Raw genomic sequence first — 23,003 nt, 5'->3', positions numbered from 1 at the left:
GTAAACAAACAAATTTCACTTAAGTCAAGACTCAAACCAAGGCCAACCCAATTCAAAAAGAAATAAGTAAATAAAAATACACTAAATAACAACATTGAAAATGCCTCATCATTTACGACAGTTTCCATCTTTCGAATCCACAACAACAAAAGAGGCATGGTGAATTTATTTGGAGCGGCTGGAACAACACTTTTTGGTTCAAGGTTTAGGAGAAGATGAAGACGTCAATCGAAATGCCAAAGTTTTTATCAAGAAGAGAGCAACACTCTTAACAGTTATTGCTTCCGAAACTTATACAACACTTAGAGATATGATTGCGCCTTCTAAGCCTACAGATAAAACATATTATGAGCTAATTACTGTACCGAACAACCATTTTAGTCCAGCACCTTCAGAATGACTATGCAGATGTAAGTTCAACAATCGTGTCAGACAAAGGAGAAACGATTGCTATATTTGTTTCTCAACTTCAAAAGCTTACTGAATTTTGTAATTATGGTGCAAATCTGAAAAACAAACCTACAAGACAGATTAGACGCAGGGATCAATGACGATGAAATGCAAAGAAAATTATTCTTAGAAGATCCTACAACACTTACTTTTACGAAAGCTGTGGAAATAGTTACACGTATGGAAGCTGCGACCCAAAACGCCATGGAACTCAAAAAGTGATCTGATAATGGCAACAATCATACTACAACGGTCAACAAAACAAACCAACACTCAAAAGTGAAATCAAGCAACAACAAAAAGAGCAACAATTCTGCCAATCAAATTAGTGGTAGAACTCAGCTTTTTTAGCATCACGGTTAGGCCTATGGTAGGCAGTGAGGGTCTGCTTGTAGGCAGCCCAATCTACCAATCTCATGATTCCACCAAGGAATTAGCGTTGGCTAGTTGGTAGTCTTCGCCGAACATTTGCGGTGGTAGGAGACGATAATGGAATGTTGCATTCGATCAACAGCCAAATCGAAATCCAGTACCGATGAAAGCTTAGGCTTATCATTCTTAAAGAAAAAACTTAGATCTTCCTTATAACCAGACCAAGTTGTACGTCTGGGTTTTGTGAACCTCAGTACAAGCGACCAACTGTAGATATCACCCTACAGTACAAAACCAAACAATTGGAAAGCACTGAATTCGAATTTAGGGTACGGAGTTCTAAGCTTTCTTTGGTATTAAGGAATTGATTTGGTCTACCTCGTGTTCAATTTTTTGCCGTCGTGTTTACCTCTCTCTTTGTGGCTTAGGGGTCACGTAAGAAACTTACGTAAGGATCTGATGTCGGAATGGTGGAGAAAAATACTATATTGAATAAGGATACTGTGACGTAACAGCACGTCATTAACGCTTTTTCATACTTAAAATAGTGTTCATTAAAATATTTCATTTTGATTTTAGGTTTCTCGCTGAGTCCATTAGCGGAAAGGAATGGTTACCGTTGCAGCAGCGAAAAGGCATTCTTGAGACCAATCTATCAACGATCCAATTTCGTTATTCTCAAAAATACGTTAGCCATAAAGGTTTTCCCTCTTTCTGTTTTCTTCTCAAATGTATAGAGTGTACCCTGCACAAAACAGAATATGTTCTTGGTAATTCGACGCGTATTGTATTGTTACATAAAATTCAAGTGGAATTTGATGACATAGCTCTAGGAATGTAGTTGATGCTTAATTAATTTGACCAACGGGAACGTGTAGAAAGACTGGGAGCTATTATTACCAAAAATTTGGTCAGTTAACTAAGAATGTGTGACTGGACTAACGTTTTGTTCATAAAAAGCTGATGAACACTCGCTCGTAGAATATATGGGATGTATCAACCTTTTTAAATGAGTAGCGTATTGTGATTTGCTTTTCAACCCTCATTACTGCACAAATATCTTGGTGTCATAGGGCTGGAAAATTATCAATAATATTAGTTTGAAATATCATTAAATATTAACATCTTAACAAATCTGAACTATCCGACAAATTTTGATGGGTGGTCATTAAACCAATCGCAGGTGGACATTGACGTTGACAATGTTGCACGAGGCGTGTTCGTGTTGCGCAATGGACGAGCAGAGTACGTCGCAGCCACCAAAGAGGTCATCATTTCCGCTGGAGTGATAAACAGTCCTCAGCTACTGCAGCTATCCGGAGTTGGACCACGGAAGCTACTGGATAAATTTAATGTATATTAATCGACTTTGTATCTTCTTTGTGATACAAATACTCTATTGTTTACTTCGAATGCGATATTTTGTGAATTTCAGATAGAAGTGAAATCGGACCTTCCTGTTGGCAAAAATTTCCAAGATCACGCTCTAGCCAGTGGATTGTTTTATAGTGTGAACGTTACCAGTGGCCTCAAAGTGGGAAATGCATTGGAATCAGGACTAAGCGGACCATGTATGTAAAACATAGCTTTAAACCACTAATATCTACGTGGTTCTTCTCTCGATCGTTAAAACAAGGCACTATTGGGGACATTTACAATATTTTTTGAAGTACTTGTTACTGGTTTACAAAACAGCTTACATTGGCGGCATGATCCTCTCGTCTGCAGTCTTTGAAGCGGAGTAGACTTTAGAGACCAGATCTTTCACTGGAGCAAGGGCGCGTATACACTGCTTGTGGCTCTTATGCGTAATTAATGTAATTTTGGGGCCAGTTTTGAAAACCACTGCAAAATTTTGATCCTAAAAAAGTGTAGTCGCTCCCAAATTTCAGTAAGAGCATAAAATTAAACGACTTCCACACATGAGTGAAATTTTAATTGGTTTCTTTGATAATAATTCATATCTTATACGCCTACTATTATATCACGGCAGTTCATTTTATGATCTGTTTAACTTTATTGAATGTATTATAATTTGGGTTTTAACTTATGATTTGTTCAGCTTTTTGTCAGGAGGGTGCAAACGTGACATGTAATTTTATTATCCGTGCAGATTTGGGTGGAAGTGAAGCAAAATTGGGTTACTTTTTCTAAGCGTGATTGACTCGTGGGCTAAGTATCCATGAAAACACCCTATCAAGTTACACTTTAGTATTTCAAACTTATCATTTAAAATCATTAATAATTGCAGGTCCATTGACAGGAATTCTGACTTCTGTATTTCTGAGTTCTGTTGGTTTCATTAAGAGCGAGTACGAATCTAGAGACGGCGATTACAATGATCTGGAAATTTCATTCACTCAAGTTCTCAGCCTTTTCAATGGCCTCAAACCTAAAGTAATTTCATTTTCAGATATTACATATTTTTTTCTAGTTACTGTGATTAAAGAAACATTTTATTCATTACGAAGAGAGTTGAAGTCAGACATGTTAAAAGAAACGTTTTCTGACGCCTGATTGAGTAAGAACTCCCTGTGAATCGCTCTGTACTGAGCGAGTAAGCTACAAATAAATAGTATTTCACAAGTGGCGAGTAACAACCTTAAATCTTCTAAATATCTTTTATTAGCAGCGAAATATGAAAATGAAGATGCAACCGTTGTTGCAACTGTAATTAATAATTTATAAGCATATTTATAAAAAGTCATACAAAATGCCTTTTTTGACATTGATAAAGTAATTATGGGTCTAGCTGGTAAATGGGCTTTCAACATGTTATCTAGGAGCAGAAAACATACCCCAGCTGCTCGTAGATGTTGTTACCAATTATTATGAAAACTTTGCCATTCTCAAACAAAATAAGGAGGGAGCTTTCAAACTCAACGCAGGAGTTGTTCCGAGTTTTCTCCCAATGCCACAAGCTGGGATCGAACTCGGCTCCTCCTGCTGCGAGGCGAAAGCGCTAACCACTCTGTTGTTGTTATCCTACATTACGTGAAGGCCTGCCCAAAATTGCGGTAGGAAAGATTTTATATTGTGGGGTCAATTTTAAATGGTTTAAGTGGTTTTGAGTACATATAGGTCACCTTCAATCATGTTTCCCAAAGCACTGCCATCGCTGAATTTTTTGGCGCGGTTTTTCTTACGATGCCATTGAATTCTCAGAAATACATAGGGTATAAAAATATTTTTCGATCGCTTTACCCGTTTGGGGTTTCGGAGGCGCTTTTTTTCCCTGTGGAAAAAAGCATGAGTGACTTTGCGTGACTTGATACTGAAACTACGTTATAAACAATACGTCCAAAGATAGGATATAACAATCTCTCGATAGCCTTTTCGGCTTTTGGCCGCCCAAATATTTTGAAATTTCATAACTCTGAAACTGTCAAGGCGATAAATAAAAATTAAAAGCATTCACGGTCACAATTTCAATTTGGAAAATGGTAGCCCAGATAATTGGTCATTTAATACATTTCTATGTTGATTAGGGCTTGGCGTATTAGTTCTCTGCACGCAGGGGTGGCTGCCAGAAGGCGCACGACATCTTAGGTGTTTTTCCTTTATTTGGCCTACGACAGAAGGCTTGGCGTACCGAGGAAGTAGAAGAAAAACTGCTTCTAGAAGGGGCAAACCAGAGAACTCGCGTCTATCGTCAAAGAAAAAAGATTCTGCTTTCCGGAGATTTTAGGAATGTCTGTTAACAGGGGAAGTAGTTCAAGCAGGTGACTACATATGGGCTTCAAAAAGGTTTTAGATGACCCGAACGAACTATTAACTATTCGGTTTGGGTCCACTTGCCCAGTTTTCATTTGCGCAGTTTCCATTTGCGCACTTCCCACTTCCGCAGTTTTCGTTTGCGCACGTTCCCAATTGCGCGTTTCCCATTTGCGGAATTGCTATTTGCGCAGCTCCCCATTTGCGCAGTTTGTCATTTGCGCAATTTACCATTTGCGCGCTTTTTCCCGATTGCGCTGTTTCCCGCTTGCGCGGTTTTCTCGTTTGCGCAGTTTCCTGTTTGCGCGGTTTCCCCGTTTGCGCGGTTTTCCTGTTGCGCAGATTTGTTATTTGAACGGTTTTCCCATTTGCGGGGATTTTTATGACTTAAATCCTTTTTCCTATAAAAAGGGTTATTTCTGGCAGGTAAATTTTAACATTACCTTGTTTACCATCCAGCTGCGCTGCTAGTGTTTGTTTAATGTCCGGTTGGGCTGTAAATACCAAACAAAATTAGGTTTTTCTTAGTTAAAATAGCATTCGTTGAATTAGTCTCTTAGGAAAATAATTCAAAATATATATAGTCCAACAGCGACTTAAAGCTTCTCGGCCTTTAGGCTAAGATCATAGTGTAGTAACTGTTTACTGACAGTTCCAGCTTTAAGGACGACTTTAATGATGGCCATACCTCTTAAACAATTGTAGGCGGCACAATGAAAACGATACAATAAAAAATGATAAAAAATAAAAACGATGTTTAAAATCTAAAATAAACAGGAATTAAAAAATGTTTCAATTTCAGATAAAAATGCTGCTAATATCTTAGCACCACTATTAAAATGGCTTCTGTCGTAGGACAATATACGTCCTCTGTAGTAGAACACCTATATGAAAACGGTGCTTACGCGCCTGCGGCGCACCCGGCTCACCTAACTGTTGCGCGCTAGCCTTGATATAACTACCTCTATATAAAAATGTTTCGTTGAAATGGCCTACAATATAGGACAGTAAGCGTCCTGTATTTCGTAGGAATGGCCTCTGTCATAGGACAGTTACGTCCTATGTGAGAGGCCAATACCAAGATATTTCGTTACAATGGCCTCTGTCGTAGAACACCTCCTACATGAAAACGGTGCCTACGCGCCTGCGGCGCGCCCGGCTAACCTAACCGTTAAAAAATATTTTTTCTGACCCCTAGGAAACATGCAGTGCAATTAAAAAGGTGCATTTTTGGTGGAAGGCACTAAATTTAAATAGCAGCCAATATACTGTCCTCAGTGTTGCAGATACTACATTTTCTAGTAGCCTAAAGGCTGAGAAGCTACGATTCGCTTGTCGACCGAAGATTTATTCCCAACAAAATAATTCAACAACCGATATGTCAACTTCAAACAACTTTAAATTATTGGTATGGACAGCGCGACCGGTAATTAAAAATAAACCAGCAGCACAGTTGGATGGTAAACAAGGTTACGTTAAAAATAAACTACCTGAAAAAATCTTATTTCAAGGAAAATTGCTTAAAATAGAATATTCAGGTCCTGAGAAGCCGCGGAATAGAAAAACCTCCGCAAATGGAAAACAGCCCCATTGGGAAACCGCGCAAATGGAATATCTCCGCAAGTGGAAAACTGCGCTTACGGAAAAAGCGCAAATGAAAAACGCGCTAATGGAAAACTGCGGAAATGGAAAACCGCGAAATTGCATTTGCGGAAATGGGAACTGCGCAATTGGCCTATTACCAGACATGGGCAAAACTCGGAGTGAAATTTTGGGAGTGATTTTGCCCTCCAGTTTATTCACTCTACTTTTCGAAAACAAACTCCACTCGCAAGAGTGGAGTTTTCACTTTTTCCTCACAAGCCGAGTGCCCCTCGGAAAAAAAGAGTGAATCTGGTCAAGGTCATGACTTTCACTCTTTATATTTTTTGCCCTTCACTTTTCTCATTCTACTCTTCGACAATAAAAAACACTCGCGGAGTGCGGCCTCGGAGTAAAAGTGAATCTGGCCAAGGTCACGGAGTTCACTTTTTATTTTGTTTTCTCGACCCCTAATGTATCGCGGAAATTTGAAATTCCGAGCGGTATATTTTAATTTAGTACGAATAATTTTATTTAATCTGACTGAAATCTAACCATCTTATTTTATGGGGTTTTCAACTATTATTGATGAAATCTTAAGCGTCACAAGGTATTTGTTTTGGTGCAAGGTTATACTATAGCTAGGGCCGCTGAGAGCGGGCCGGCGCACCAGTAAAGGTTTTTCCGGGTCCCAAGGAATACATTTTTTTATAAAATAACATTGTTTCGCGGGATAAGTATAGTAGTACATTTATATACTTTTAGCATAAGTTGCTTTCGACGATATAAGTATGAAATATCCTATTTTTCTCGATTTGCCTCGTATATACAAACAGACATCAATTTTGGGTTCCGAAATCTCCAATTACGGATTCACTCTGTGACAGAATATCATTAGCTTAAATCGTTCAGCGTATACTTATAGTCCCAGAGCCCATGGCAAAATAAGCATGTGAGAAGGTAAACAGTGGGTCAATATATTTTTAAATCAGGTTAGTGATTTGTCATAAAGAACTGTTTGTCTTACGGAACAAAGTGGGGGCTTTCCGGAAAAACGAACCACGTGACGTCACTTCCGGTGACGTTGAAAATTGATATGACCTGATATTGGTATCATTCGATTGGTCTCAACGTGCTCTTACCAAATATCGCTAAATTAACGATCAAATAAGAAACAAGATTAAAAAATTAATTTTGAGCCTCTCCCAAATTTACATGTACAAGACAAAATTACAAAAAAGAGCCGAGGGGCAACACAACCTTTTATGTTTTTTTTTTGTTGTTTTTTTATAGAAATGCTACAAACTATATGTATTTGATTTATAAAACGTTTAATGTTTGTCCATTTGTTTATTTAATTTGGTAATACGTAAGCTTAATGACTTTGAGGACGCTGTTAACTATTGTAGCAAAAAAGTGGATGATTTTAGTAAAGAATTGCAGACACTCAGCAAAGGTTTAGACAGTTTACAACGAGAGAACGCTCAATTAGTGTCAAAAAATGATTTATTAGAGAAAAAGGTTGTACTCATGGATAGTAAAATTAATATATTAGAACAAAACCAACTAAAGAATACCCTTGAAATAATTGGAATTGATGAAACTAGGAATGAAGATGTCAATAATATTGTTAATTTATTAGCCGAGTTTTTAGACGTAGAGTTGCAAAAAGATCAAATAGTTGACTGCTTTAGATTACCCAAAGTTAAAATAGGTCAAGATAAGATTAAGCCAAGTAAACTTATTATTAAATTCACTAACGAAAAAATTCAAAAACAATTTATGAAAGCCTATAAAGAAAAAAGGAAGGATGGCATGGTTGCTAAAAACATTCATGAAGCTTTTCCAAACCAACCGATTTACGTAAACGACCAACTAACCGCGTATAATAAAAAACTACTATATGACACAAAAATCCATGCTCAAAAAAATAAGAGAAAGTTTGTTTGGGTATCATCGGGAGACATTTTTATGCGGAAAGACGAAGGCTCAAAGGCAGTAAGAATAAAAAATTATAATGACCTTTAATAATCTTACGCAATGTTTCAATGTTACTTTTTCTTCGGTCTATTAATTATTTATCAATATAAATGGCTCGACTACTCCATAATTTGCATACTAAAAACTTAACAAATAAAAAACAACTTATATTAAGTGAAATTAATGAATGTAATGAGTTTTTTAAATTAAACGGTCTAAAAATTTTTCAACAAAATATAAGAAGCATTTCTAAGAACTTTGACGAATTTTGTGTAATACTAAATGGGTTTAATAATACTGCTGATATAATTATACTAACTGAGTGTTGGCTTGAAAATGTCCCCATTGAACTTTATAAGATCAAAGGTTACTATGTTATACCAACAACAAACTTTTTAAACAAGTGCGACGGAATTGTGGTTTATATTAAAGAAGGGATAAATTTCCTGAATACCGAGATAACCCTTGGTACTGCGAACTGTATTAAAATAGACTTAATTACCGAAAATATAAATAACCAACAAAACAGCGCTGAATGTCGAATTTTACCTATTTACCGATCACCTAACTCAAATACTGAAGAATTTTTAAACGCTTTAGACATAGAGCTGCAAAGCTATAATTTCAAACATTGCGTGATTGCCGGCGATATTAACATCAATATTATGGATACAACCTTAGGTACCATAAATGAAGAATATTTGGATATGTTAAGCTCATACGGATTTATGTCTTACGTGACAAATTACACAAGGTCTATAGGCGATATAAATACATGTATAGATCACTATTTTGTTAAATCCACCATATGCAATACTGAAAATATTACTTGCTCATTGATTTATGATTCTAGCATTACTGACCATCGGTTGATAATTATAAACCTGAATTTTGAAAGAATTTTGTCGCGTGATTTTTTAAAAATCAGAGATAACGCAAAAACCAAAATAGATTACTGTAAATTAGCAACATTGGTAAGTTTTGAAAAATGGGATAATGTTTTGAGTTGTAATAATGTTGACTTAGCTATAAAAAACTTTATTGATTCCTTGAAATTTTACGTTGGCCTAGCAAAGTTAGGGACTAAAAAACAAGCTATTAACATAAAAAAATATCAACCTTTAAAACCATGGATTACTAGCGGTTTAATAATCAGTATACGCAAACGGGACAAACTAAACCGAAAACTTAAGAAGGAGCCTTTTAATGATCATCTCCTGCAATATTACAATTCTTATAGACGTAGATTGGCGAACCTCCTTCGACTGACCAAGGACAACTATTATAGGTCAAAAATTGATAATGTTAAGAACGACCCTTTTAAAATTTGGCGTGTTATTAAAGAGGTTTGCCCAAGTAAGACCGACAAGCAACTAAACAGATAAAAATTAATGATAAGATAGTAAAATTTAATCAAGAACCTCGGACAGTATCAAACGCTTTTAATGAATATTTCTCGGGAATAGGCGATAAAATGGCTCAAAATATAAAAGATTTAAATCATCAAAATGTAGTCAACTTCGAGGAAGCGCATCCTATTAACGGGAATAGTATCTACCTCGAACCAGTCAATGAAAGTGAAATCGTAAACCATGTGAATAGCCTAAAAAGGTCTTCCTCGGGAATCGATGATATTGATGTAGAAACTCTAAAAACAGTCAAGAATTTTATAGCCACTCCTCTTGTACATATCATTAATTTGAGCTTTCAGCTTGGCGTATTTCCACAAATATTAAAAATTGCTATAATTGTACCTATATTTAAATCAGGAGATAAAATGAACTTAACAAACTACAGACCAATTTCTCTACTTAGTCACATCTCAAAGATTTTAGAAAAAGCTATGAAAAAAAGATTAGTTAACTTTTTGGAAAAAACAAAATAATATCAAAGAATCAATATGGTTTTCAATCTCGTAAGAGTACCAGTGACGCTTTATATAGTTTCACTAATTTCGTTTATCAATCGCTCGACAAAAATCAAAAAGTAGTCGCTATATTTTTGGACTTAGCTAAAGCTTTTGACACGATAAGTCATAAAATTTTAATAGAAAAACTTGATAAAATAGGAATTAGAGGTCTTCCCCTGGAATGGTTTATAAGTTACTTATCAAAGCGAGAATCAATAGTTAGGATACAAAATGTCTTAAGTAGTCCATTGTCAGTTACCCGCGGAATTCCGCAAGGAACTGTGTTAGGCCCAATTTTATTTTTAATGTGAATGAGCTATGTAATGGCGATGTGTCCGATTCATTAAACGCGTTTGCGGATGATACGGTTCTGGTTCATAACGCGCAAACATGGGATGAGGTTTTTATCAAAGCTACGAATATAATTTCCAGAGCGTATTACTGGCTAAATAAAAATCTTTTAAGTTTAAATATACAAAAGACTAAATACGTTGCTTTTGGCAGTCGAAGGGGGGATATATCGCTAAATGGTCTAAAATGACATTGTAATCAAGTGTGTATAAATAATTATAATTTGTGTGTCGATTGTAAACCAATCGATGGTGTTGTAAGCGTGAAATACCTTGGTATTTTAATAGATGAAGACTTAAAATGGGGAATACATGTTAATAACCTATGCAAAAATCTAATGTATAATTTTCGCCTCTTACGCCGTGTACTAAATTTTAATATTTTACGAACAGTTTATTTAGCCTTGGTCCAATCATTGATTTCTTATGGAATTATAACATGGGGTTGTGCAAATAATACTGTTCTAGACCCACTTATTAAGACGCATAATAGACTTGTTAAAACTTGTTTAAACTTGCCATACTGTTTTTCAAATAAAGTTGCGTATGCGAATTTTAGGGTTATGACGCTGAAACAGATATTTGTCAAAAATATCTTAACCAACATTTCAAAATATAAAACTGCAGACGATTATCTGTCTCAGAGCTGTAAAAACACTCGACTACCATATGTTATGAATTTTAAACTGCCGAGATTAATCAGAACTAAAACGCAAAAACAAGCAATGTACCTAGGATATAAGCTATTCAATATTTTACCGTTGAGCATAAAAACAGAATGTAACTCTACTGTATTTAAAAAAAAAATTAGTTCAATGGATTTTGAGTCATGATGTTGAAATTAACAATTGTCTACAATAATATTACCGTTAGTTTTATATTTGGTGTAAAGTTTTTGTAAATTCACTTGTATATTAAAATACGACCCTTGATACTTAAACCTTAAAAGCAAATGCTACCAAATAAGCACCCCACTACGCACAAGCGTTACGCATATGTCGTGGGGTTTAAAAGATGTTAATTGGTTTAAAAATCTTATGTATGTAACTTCCGTAGTCTTAATAATAAAAAAAAATCGAATGACCTTTCCCTTAAAGTATAATTTCCGAGATTATTTCCAACACGAAATTCGAATTTCCCGCCGGGAAATTGCAGATGTCCTGCCAAGAAAATGAGTGGAAATGATGACCTTGTATAAATTCACTCTTTCGACGAAAGTGCACTCGACGAGTGGTAAAAAATTCAAAGTGCGATAAAAATAATGTTTTATTCCCACTCTTGGGCGAGAGTGATAGTGCAATAAAAAAATTGTTCCAATCCCACTCTTGAGCGAGAGTTGACTAAATTGTGTTTACCGATTCCCACTCTTGAGCGAGAGTGAACTAAATTATTTTACCCACTCCCACTCTTGAGCGAGAGTGATTTGTTAGAATCACTCGTGATTTTGCCCATGTCTGCCTATTACCAACTATTCTGGGGCCTCTTCAGATATTGACAATGGGAGAAATAACAGCAGACAAGTTGAGACAACGACTGCCACTTATTCCTATCTTATCCTTCGTCCAAAACTTTCAAACACTATCTGTTGACTGAGATATTTTAAGGTCAACTAGAAAACTTTATTCAAATGATTTGGTGGGGAGCTTTACCACCAGACGTAACGGTGGAGGTTAAGGATTCCGCAGTGTGTCACTGGCGTTTGCTCCAGCATATTTGACAACCCTATTAAAACCGCTGACAAGTCCCCGTTAAAACGCCTACAACGCTCAGCTTTACCTTGATCTCTTTTCTCGTCGCCCAGAAAACTACGCTAAATAAAACCGTTTGTTTCCCCTTCCATAAAAACTTGTTGAGGTTAACGGTAATACACTGTTAAAAAAAATTGTTCTAATTTGAACAAATCGCCGTTCAGAAGGTTGTCCCTGTAGCAGAACGCCATTTTGTTCTAAAATGAACAAAAAATATTCGTTCGATAAAGAACGATGGTTGATGGTTCAATATTGAACTTAAGAGGTTCTATATTGAACAAACCTTCTTTGTTCAAATTAGAACGTTTTGTCGTTCGCGGTGGAACGCTTTGTCGTTCGCCGTGGATCATTTTATCTTTCGCCGCGGAACGCTTTGTCGTTCGCTGTGGATCATTTTCTCGTTCGACTTGGAATGCTTTATCATTATCCAATACAAAGAGTACCTAAAGTTATAGCTCATGTCTCCTGCCGGCGGTTCATCTTGCTAAATTAATAAAAGTTACCTAACCTAACCAATTGCCCGCCGAAAAGGAAAACCAGGCTTAAAACTAGTTTATTTGAATTTAGTTCCAACCTCAACTACAACCATCTTATTACGATTAAAATATCTACCACGAAAGTTATATGCGTAAAACAAATAAACCTTTTCATAGCGCAAAAGATATTACATTCTATTCTCAGCCGAGAGGCCGAGAACTGGTAACATACGATTTTAGAATTTATTTCTATGCTGAAAACGTCGAACCAAATTGCAGTATAATACGAAATATTTTCTGTAAATTTTAATTCTGGAACTTGGGCAATTACATTTCCGAACGTATTTCGTCTACCTTGCCAATCAAATAAAAATATACTTTAAAAAAACGGTCCGTGTCCTATAAATTCTGACCTTTCACGACCCTTTTTCGTTTTCCCATTCGTTAGGACACGGAGGTTATTTATATCGTTATTAGTGTGAAGTTTATTTTCAATAGGTGGGGAAGTTTCTGAGAAACAGCGTTACAGACCTAACGCCATTTGAGTCGCTAGTGAAGAACAATGAAATTTAATCTTCTGTAAATTTCCAAACACACTGTACATACAACTACAAAAACAACTTCATAACAACATGTTCTAACTCACCCTGTAAATAAATTACTACGAGTAATAGTTTAATCAACCAGTACACTAACTTAAAACAACATAATAATGTACGAAAAAACTACCTATAACAAAGCGCACTCTAAACCACTCATTTATTACTTTATGTATGTTAATCTTGTTTGTTACTTTTGGCCATACGAAGTTTTCCGCAAAATAGTGTCACACGTATTTGTTACTTTTGGTCATACGTTGAAAGTGTCACTCTTATATGTTAGTACATGGACAACAAACCAATACAAAGAAATCCATATAGGATTGTGTGTAAAACCTGTTCTAAGGGAAACGATCTCTTAGCTATTGGAACGAATCTATTCTATTGTGTAGTTTACAAGCCTTCCTCCAGAGGGCGAAAGAGCATTCGTTCTTATTTGAACGAAATAAAATATCTTGAACACACCGTTCTCGGTTACATACCTTTAGAACGCTAACGTTCATTTTTGAACAGACTGTTCTATGTTGAACGTCTTCTGAACGAATTTTTTAACAGTGTAGTTAGTGTAGGGAGCTGTTGCCTCGAACGCGTGGCATGTAGGGCTTGTCACCGCCCTCCTATGCATTGTAACCCGGCCACCTGAATTAATGGCTTCCAAAGTCGCTTGATGACTCAGGCCTAAAGTGGTGCCTTGGGAATTAGCCTAGCTGATTATTATTACTTATAGCTCTATTAAAATTCCGATTGCCATTTTATATGCTCTTTCTAACGTGCATAATTATCAACCGTATGCATTTTAACTTTTTGGTTTTATTGTTTAAGTACTACCTAAATTACGGAGCCTATGCACTGGCAAACGTGTATACGGCGAACGTCCAACTACTTCATCCGAAAACCAGAGGAGATGTGTCCATCAAATCGACCAACCCAAAGGACCCTCCAGCGATTAACTTTCCTTTCTTTCAGGTCCAGGACGACCTGGACGTCGTGATTGCAGGTACGTTATAATGGCCGTAGTTGTGTGGTGCTATTGGTTGTAGCTCAGTAAATGCCTTATTGAGAACTATTCAAGATGACGTCATCACCGAAATAAAATCGCCGTCCTGCGAGGGGTTTTCAAGAAAATATCTCTGTAAATATAGTACACTAGCAGCTAGCTAGCAGCATGAATGTATTCACATCCACCAATGAAATTAGACCACCTAGCTTTAAATGCCGCTCTCCAATTGTTCCGAGAATAGCCAATCAGGAAACGGTCTACCTACGCCATCATCGGCGCTCTGTCGTACGGCTAGACCTAGTTGTCATTGGCTATTTTTGGGCCAATTGGAGAGTGACTTTCCCCATACACGTGTCTTCATTTCTTCTCCACAAAAATGCCTTTTGGTGAAGCGTAAGGCAGCAGTGGCGCCGCCAGCAATAGGCACGAGTAGGCACGTGCCTACGTGGAAAACTAGAGGGGGCCCCAAATTTATTAAAAAAGGGGGCCCCATTTTTTCATATTGGCAAATTTTCCGTAACCGAATTAATAGAGAAGTTGCTGAAAAATTTCAAACTTTTAAATATCAACTAATGCACATATTTTATTGGTTTATATTTACTCCATTTTAAAAGGATAATACCCATTGTATATTACCAGGGGGTAAGGGCTTAAACAAAAACGCGACGGGTGCCTTACGCGGGCGTCACTTCTCCTTCCTCTTTTCTCCGGAAGAGTGGAGCTCGCGCCCAAAAATAGCTCTCGGACTCTTTAGAGCCCAGAGTCCGCCGATCTCTGCTTTTATATAGTTATCTTCGCTATATTTTGACGACTATTATGAAATGACCGTCAGTAGCAGAGATGTAGACATGTAGTGTATTATTTCAAAGAAAAAAATGGTGACTCACTTTCTCTTTTTATTTCGTGACTGCCCTATATGGGGGGCGGGGCAAGAAATATTGCGTGTACTCAATAGTCGTACCATCTCCTGATATAATAATGCATTAATATTTTCACACAAAGTAAGCGTTATTTAAATTTTTGAAAGCATTTCAATTTTTAATGCGCCTTGGCTGTATCACTCGGCGATTTCCAAGGACTAAGAGGAATTCGCCGAGAGTTATTAGTCTTTAGTCACATAAAAATTTACGTTGTCAATGGCGAAACAGACTATTATTAAAAAAATGCATTAGGTAAATAGGTAGTGTCATACTTATGTTTATTATGTTACTTACGGTAAAGTAAATATATTAAAAATTGGTGTGCAAGAGGGGGCCCCAAATTGTAGTTCCTACGTGGGAAAAAATTCTGGCGGCGCCACTGGTAAGGCACCGCCCCTGCGACAGGCTATGCTGTGAAGGGTATAGCCAGATCTATAATCATGGGTGTATATGAAGATATTCATGTCAGCATGATGGAGAAAATCAAGTGGTACTAATATGATATGGGCTCCAACCTTCCTGGGGCTGCCATGATGTCGAATTCAAAATTTGGTCAAAATCGTTTAAGAATTGAAGCCACGAATACGTTACATACAAAAAACGAAATATATTACATATATGTAAAGAATAGGAGGTGCCGTATTTACAATTTTGCGGTATTAGTACTACTGGCAATCGCTTATTCTAAAACAATTCGTTTTATTTATGTGGCAGGGCTGCAGTTCGCCTTAGAGATGATTAACTCTCCACCTTTGCAAAGAGTTGATTCGAAACCAATTGCGGAACCATTAGTAGGTTGCGAAGGCATTGTACTCTACAGCAAGGAGTACCTGGCTTGCGTGGCTAAGACGTTTACTGTGCCTGGATACCATGGCTGTTGTACCTGCAGAATGGGAGCCAAGGAAGACGATACTACCGTTGTGGATCCCGACCTCAAGTAAGGCATTTGAACAATCAAAGAATCACTCTTTGGCTTTATCGTTGAACGATATTTTATCATATTGTGGGTAATTTTATCTTTACGAAGCACTAACACTGGAATAACAGTTACTTTATTAAAAATAAAATCTGAGATACATCAAATTAGCAATTAGTTAAATAAAAACATATTTGTGCTTTTTCCAAAGAAGATATTTCCTAAGCACCTTCAACCTTGAATTAATTATTGTTACTTCTCAGAATATTGTCGCCCTACACTGTGTGGAAAAAAGGTTATAAATTAAACCATAATAATTATAAAAATTATCAGCTAGGCTAATAACCAAGACACCACCTTACGCCCAAGTCATCTAGCAACTTTGAATGCCGTTAATTCAGGAAACCGGGTTTGCGTTCAACTTCATACAACCCAATATGTACCTGTTATTGTTTCAAGAGGTACCTCTGAATGAAGTTCAATTTAAACTTTGAAACGGAGTAAAAATTTAACAATCGAATCTAATGGACAGCAGAAGTTCATTAATTGACACGCTTCTTGTTCCACACTTTATTTTTTCAAAATTAATTAAACTAAAAGTCAGGAAAACCTGGTGTAAGCTTGGACGTTTCCGATAAAACGTTTCTTAAATAATCTTTACACCAGTAATTAATTAATTACCCAAAACGTAACACTTTACGAATGTGCGAAGGTATCACAATAAGGGGCCATATTTAAAGATTAGAATAAGCTCTGCTGTTTTGTAATTATGGCCGCTAATTGCGGTACCTTCGCACTTGCGCAGTCGCGGTTTTTCCCAATAGAGGGATAAGAAGAAGAGTTTTCACGCTTGCTAAAGAATTACAGTGACATAACATTTATTTACAGAGTACTCGGAGTGGATGGCCTGAGGGTGATCGACGCGTCGGTGATGCCGGTGGTGACATCTGGCAACACGAATGCCCCGACTCTGATGATCGCCGAGAAAGGGGCAGATATGATCAAGAAACAGCACAATTTGTAGGATTCGACATTAATTAATTAAATTTTTTAAAGACGATCGTTGGGTATGGCTTATTTCCAAAAATTTGATTTCCTTCACGTCAGAATATTTAAACTCGTGCCTTCTCTTAGTATTACATTTATATGTGGTAAAGGCTAAATACACGCGCGCAAGATATGAACGAAAAACCATTTTGCGCTCGCTTTTCACACTAACGTCATTTTATACTTACGAAGTGGACTTGCCGGAATGTTTACAAAAATTATCGATTCTCATTTCCTTGTTTTGGAATTTTTACTTAAAAATGATCTTCGGTCCCTAAAAAATAAAGTATAAAGTAAAGTATGATTTTGAGTTTTTCTATTTACTTAAGTCACTACTGGCAATCCAATACTACCATAGAAAATTATGTGTTGATTATAGGAAGCTACATTTAACTTCGCACAGGGCCGGTTTAAGGGGGGGGGGGCAAGGGGACAAGCCTTAATATGCTACCGAAGTAACGTCTGTATCTGCTTACATAAATAATCATAGTCGTGGAGTAGCTTGAGGAGGAGGTTATCGAGATGTCACGGACATCTAACTACACTCAATCCGGCCATGTGCTGAGAATATCAATACACCTTCTTTAATCGGGCAAACGACCGATATCTGAACCTTCGCGTGCCAAACATGATACAGCAACAAAAAGGGCATGATATCCCTTGTCAACTTACGCATCATTTTCGTTTCCACGTCTAAGGGTGGGAGGAACACCCAATGCCTTATTTCTGGGTCTCTTTGTCAAAGTTTAAGAGCCCGACAGTAAGGACACTATGTAGCCTATCTATTGATGTATCAAAGACGGATTGGAGTACAGCCAATACCCAACTTCTAGGCACTATTGCCCAAAAGTGAGACAACGACTATGAGGGTAAAATACCACATGAAAGAGGGCACGATAGATTGATGTTTCTCAGTCCTTTCTATCGTGAGAGACAACTTATGCCCACGAAATATGTCCCCGAGTGCCTAAATTGATACAGCAATAGCGGAGGATCACTTTTGACGATTGCAAGGTCATAAATCATATATTTGGATGGTGGTATATCCTTATTCGCAAAATTCAAATAACAAAATGTTACTGAATTTAAGACAACAATGTATATTTTAAAACAGAAAATCATAAAAAATCGGCTTTAAGCGCTTAAATGGGTAAAAGCTAAACTGGTGGACCCTCAATAATCAAAATTGGTTTCGGGATATCGATGGTCTATGTTCTGCATTTTGACCCAATATTTTCCATGTTAACCGAAACCATTGAACAGTATTTCCCACTGGTTTTGGAGTCATGCTAATAGACGCTTCAATAAAACATCTTCAATAATTTTTTCTAGAGCCGGGACCTGAAAGTTACTTTTTATATAATGCTAGTTAAAATAATGGAAATTATTCACCTTTATTTACCTTGTCATTATCTTAAATCGTAACGATAGCATACTTCGAGATGTGAACGCCTAAAACGTTTTTGCTTTATAGTAGAAATTTTATTCGCTTATCTCATAAGACGTTTTACTCATGTTACTCAGATAACACGAATTTCTACCAATACCCAACTTTAATTTCCGAGGACATCTTGAAAAATTGGTACACAAGACTGAAGTGCGCAACATTGACGACCTACGACAACGCATTATTGATCACTTTGAAACTATTCGCGACCGAAACGGGTCTAGATGACGTAACGGTGCCGAACCGTATAAGGGGTCTAATTACGTCAAGCGTCTGCTTAAATCTTACTTTATACCTTCCACAGTGCATTAAATTTGACCTCCGACGTTAGGTAGCGCAACCATTGTTTTCGGTCGCGAATTCTTAAACACGCCTCGAGTCTTCGAACGGGTTCAAACATTATTTGTGTGTGCCCCAGGTGATCGTTTTGTACAACGAAATTTAATAAGTAGCTTTCATTCAATTGACGTGGTCACTATGAAACACCATGATATTGTTAATTTCTGCACGTAGAATACTTGTTTCACTTAATAACGAACTTTTGATACTAGTGATCGTTTTCTTACCTTTTTCGATAAAAAACCAATTGCTTAGTAAAGGGAAACAATTTGGTCTAAGGAATTATAGAAACTGATCATTTGCGCGTTTTTCGACGTTTTTGAGGCCGATTTTTGACGGCAAATAACTCGGATACGGTTAAATTTATGAAAACGTTTCTTTGTGCCCTTTTCACTCCTTGTTACCCAAAGAACACGCCTGCAAATTTGTGCCAGACTTCTCTGAAACACCCTTTATATCCAATACGAATTGTGATCAGTATCTCGTCAATATAAAAGATCTGTTGGAGTGTTGGTCGAATTTTGTTAATTAGTTTCTTTACATTTTCATGACAGTTGGCGCTGGCACAGCAGGGTCTCTTCTGGCGAACCGCTTATCGGAGAATCCATCGGTGTCCGTCTACCTCATCGAAGCCGGAGGAGACCCGCCCAAGTACACCCAGATTACATTACTTTTTCCCATCGCGTATAACGACCCGGTTCTATCATGTAACTACCAAATGGAACCTCAACCATTCGCTTGTCAAAGAACTGTCAATGCTGTATGTACAGATACACACATTCTTACAAAAATATAAAGCATATTTTAAAGAATAGGTGTGTCATTTCAGCAACCACCATACCCAAGAGGGAAAGTAGTCGGTGGAACCAGTAGCATCAACGGAATGATCTACGTTAGAGGCCACAAGGAAGACTTCAATCTCTGGGAAGAACTGGGCGCCACTAATTGATCTTACAAGGACGTGTTGCCGTATTTCAAAAGGGTCGAAGGCAACAGGATAACGGACGTTGAATCAGGTAGATATTCAGCTTTCCCTCAATATTTTTCGCGTTGTATTTGTTTGTTACAAAGAATATTTCATTACTCGATTTACATACTATTGATACCTTTCAGCAGTGGTAGAATACAATGATTCGTCATATAGACAAAAATGTACATTTATTCCTAATAAGACATAAATTCATTGGTCTTATAGGCCATCACGGGTTCGATGGAGAACAAAGTTTCGAATTTAGAACTTATGAAACGGAATTGGATGTGACGATTTTAGAAGCTGCGAGATACCTCGGAGTTCCTACTAAAGACATAGCCGGGAAAAAACAGAGAGGTCTATATGGGCGATTATTCTTTCGGCCTATCAATATGAAATACATCACAAGAAAGGAAAGATCAATGCAAATGCCGATGCGCTGAGTAGACTGTCCCAGGGCCTTCTTAAGGCATGGGCTAAATGGGCTACAGCCCAGGGCCCCCAGCCAGTATTAGGGCCCCGGAAAGGCCAGCCATACAGCCTCTACTCTAGGGAAAAAGGTTTAGTTGGTTAAATATTATTTATGCTCATTTAATATTATGTATCTTTTAGTTTCGTCTAAAGTAATTTGACTCATCGCCACATTGCGTATCACAGGTACCAACAATTTCTAAAACATATGAGTGACTAACTGTCAGTAAAAATCTTATTTTCTGTAGGGTAGGCTTATGTTATACTTTTGAAATTAATAGTTTTGGTTTGATTATTGTGTAGTTGAATTTTGACAACGGACATACAAAGTCTGACCGTTGGGGATCGCCAAGGTCTTAAAAAATAATTTAGCCCAGGGCCCCAAAAGGTCCTAAGACGGGCCTGGACTGCCCTTACCGATTAAGGAGAGAACTGTGACACCTATCCCAGCAGAATATGTATTCATTGGAACATTCACCGATCTCGACTCAAGCATTAGCTGAAGCCACCAAATCAGAAACAGAGTTAAAGACGAGTTGATGACATATTATAAGAGACAAACAGAAATTTCCAACATTGACAGCATCATGCTAATGGGTAATAGAATAATCATTCCTCCGGAATACAGACAAGACATCATCCGAGAACTACAGGGGATTGTGGCGAAGAGAGCGATGGCCCGATCAAAGGTCTGGTGGCCCATGATTGATAAAGATCTTGAAAACAAGGCTCGTGAATACAGAAGTTGTCAAGAAAATGCAACACTACCGGCGGCTAAATATCAAGAATGGCCAAAAGCAGACGGTCCCTGGAAAAGAGTTCATTGTGATTTCGCTGGACCAATCGAAAATAAATATCTTCTTATCACAGTAAATTCCTTCACCAAATGGATGGAAGTAGATATTACGAATACGACATCAACAGCTGTAGTGACACAAAACTTACGTGCATACATTTCACGATTTGGCATAATGCCCACTCTGGTGACTGACAATCAAGTAAAGATTTTGCTGAGTTTACGCATCTGAACGGCATTCAACACTTGACGTCCGCTCCATATCACCCAGCTTCTAACGGACAAGCAGGATGGGGCGTACGAACAGTAAAATCAAGCTTAAAAAAGATTAATGGTGGTCAAACCGAACAAATTCAACTAATCGACGAGGGTTTGCACACTTTTCACAAAGGAACTCTAGAAGAAAGAATTTCCAGAATCATAATGAATTATCGTCGAACCCCAAATATCTCTGGAAAGTCCCCCGCAGAAGCAATGTTGGGTAGGAACATTTTGACTAAGTTGGACACTTGTAATCCAAAATTATTTAAACACACAAAGAATTTCTCGCAAGAAGGAAGTGAAAATAATAAAGGCCCAGAATATCATCATCCAAATCAACAACGAAGTATCAGTCCAAAATTTTGGAAAAGGTCCAAAATGGATAAACGGTACCATTAGGGAATTATAGGGAAGCATGATGTTTGAAATTATCACGGATAAAAGCATCTGTAGAAGACATCGGAACCAAATACGACTTAAACCATCACGAGAGTCTACTAATAAACAGACTGTGGATCCGGCAAGTGCACAACCCACGAAAGGATTGAGCAGCAATCAAACACGACATAACAGAAAAGCACGCAGCGAAATGACAAAGACCTTAAACCAAACAGGTCAAGGAGGGTTACGCAGAAACCAGCCAAATTGAAAGAGTTTGTTATGAACTAATAAGATTAGTCAAGAGTGAAATATTAAATGTAACCTAGAAACAATCTTTTTTTATGAGGAAGGTACTAAAGTGTAAAGGTAAAAATGTTAGTTACACTCACTACCACTAGAGGGCGCGTCAGGGGATTTAGAAATACTGAAAGTGCAAAAGGGCGTTTGGGGTTCAGTCCCTGACTGGGCAAGTAATGGAATTTAGTACCTTAATTTTAACCTTTTAATACTTAGAATAATAAAGTGTATTTTAACTTGTAAATGATTGTCATTCATCATACAACAACATAAATACAACAGTTCAGCGGTTTCGTCGTACTATACTCAACCACAAGGATCTGTCTGAGGATCGAGATATTGTTGAGACTGTGTCCTATGCTCCGTGGGATATGGTTTTTACTTCAAGTAATGTCGATGGGAATTTTGGCTGGACAAAGCGTCCCCCCTGGATTATTGGTGACCATATCCGCTCAAAATACAAGATACCACCGGCTTTGTCATTTGAAGTACAGAATTGTCAATTTTCATGTCCTTTGGAGATTTCTTTTACCTTAGTTTTACAAGTCGGAGCCTGACTTAACTCTACCTTCCCTTAGACCTTCGGAGAATGGTTTCTCGTTTTCCTCAGTTGACGCAACAGATGTACCAACAGCGATTAAAGAACGGCTCAGCCTGCGGACTAGATGGTATAACTCCTCGACTTCTCAAGATGAGGGCTTCAGCGACTATTTACCCCTTGTGAAGCTTTTTAACTTGTCGCTCTCGACGTCTTCACTTTCTCGAGTTGGAAGCTTACTTATGTCATTCCAGTCTCTAAAGGGTCTGGAAAGCGTAATGATCTTTCGACGTCTATCATTTTAAAGTTACCGGAATCCATAGATTCCGAGAAGCTTTTAATACGTTCCTAGATGTTAATTCCGTTATACTTGCCTGGCAATTGCGATTCCGTCAGGGACGTTCTTGTACCCACCAGCTTCTACAATCCTTCCATGACACA

At 37.5% G+C, this 23,003-nt stretch overlaps 1 protein-coding gene across 1 annotated transcript; it reads left to right on the top strand.

Moving 5' to 3' along the window:
- Positions 1 to 2,626: 2,626 nt before the first annotated feature.
- On the top strand, positions 2,627 to 17,054 carry LOC149957365 (glucose dehydrogenase [FAD, quinone]-like). Its single transcript, XM_090166993.1, has 5 exons — positions 2,627 to 2,630; positions 3,074 to 3,219; positions 14,002 to 14,176; positions 15,814 to 16,036; positions 16,904 to 17,054. Exons 1-5 carry the CDS (start codon positions 2,627 to 2,629, stop codon positions 17,037 to 17,039), a joined length of 684 nt encoding a protein of 227 aa, XP_090023119.1. The 3' UTR covers positions 17,040 to 17,054.
- Positions 17,055 to 23,003: the final 5,949 nt, after the last annotated feature.

Source organism: Leiobunum rupestre, chromosome 2 (assembly GCF_980474605.1).
Source record: "Leiobunum rupestre chromosome 2, qqLeiRupe1.1.hap1, whole genome shotgun sequence".
Lineage (NCBI taxonomy): Eukaryota > Metazoa > Arthropoda > Arachnida > Opiliones > Sclerosomatidae > Leiobunum > Leiobunum rupestre.
Note: the sequence above shows the minus strand (reverse complement) of the source record. Positions and strands in the feature narration are given on the sequence as shown.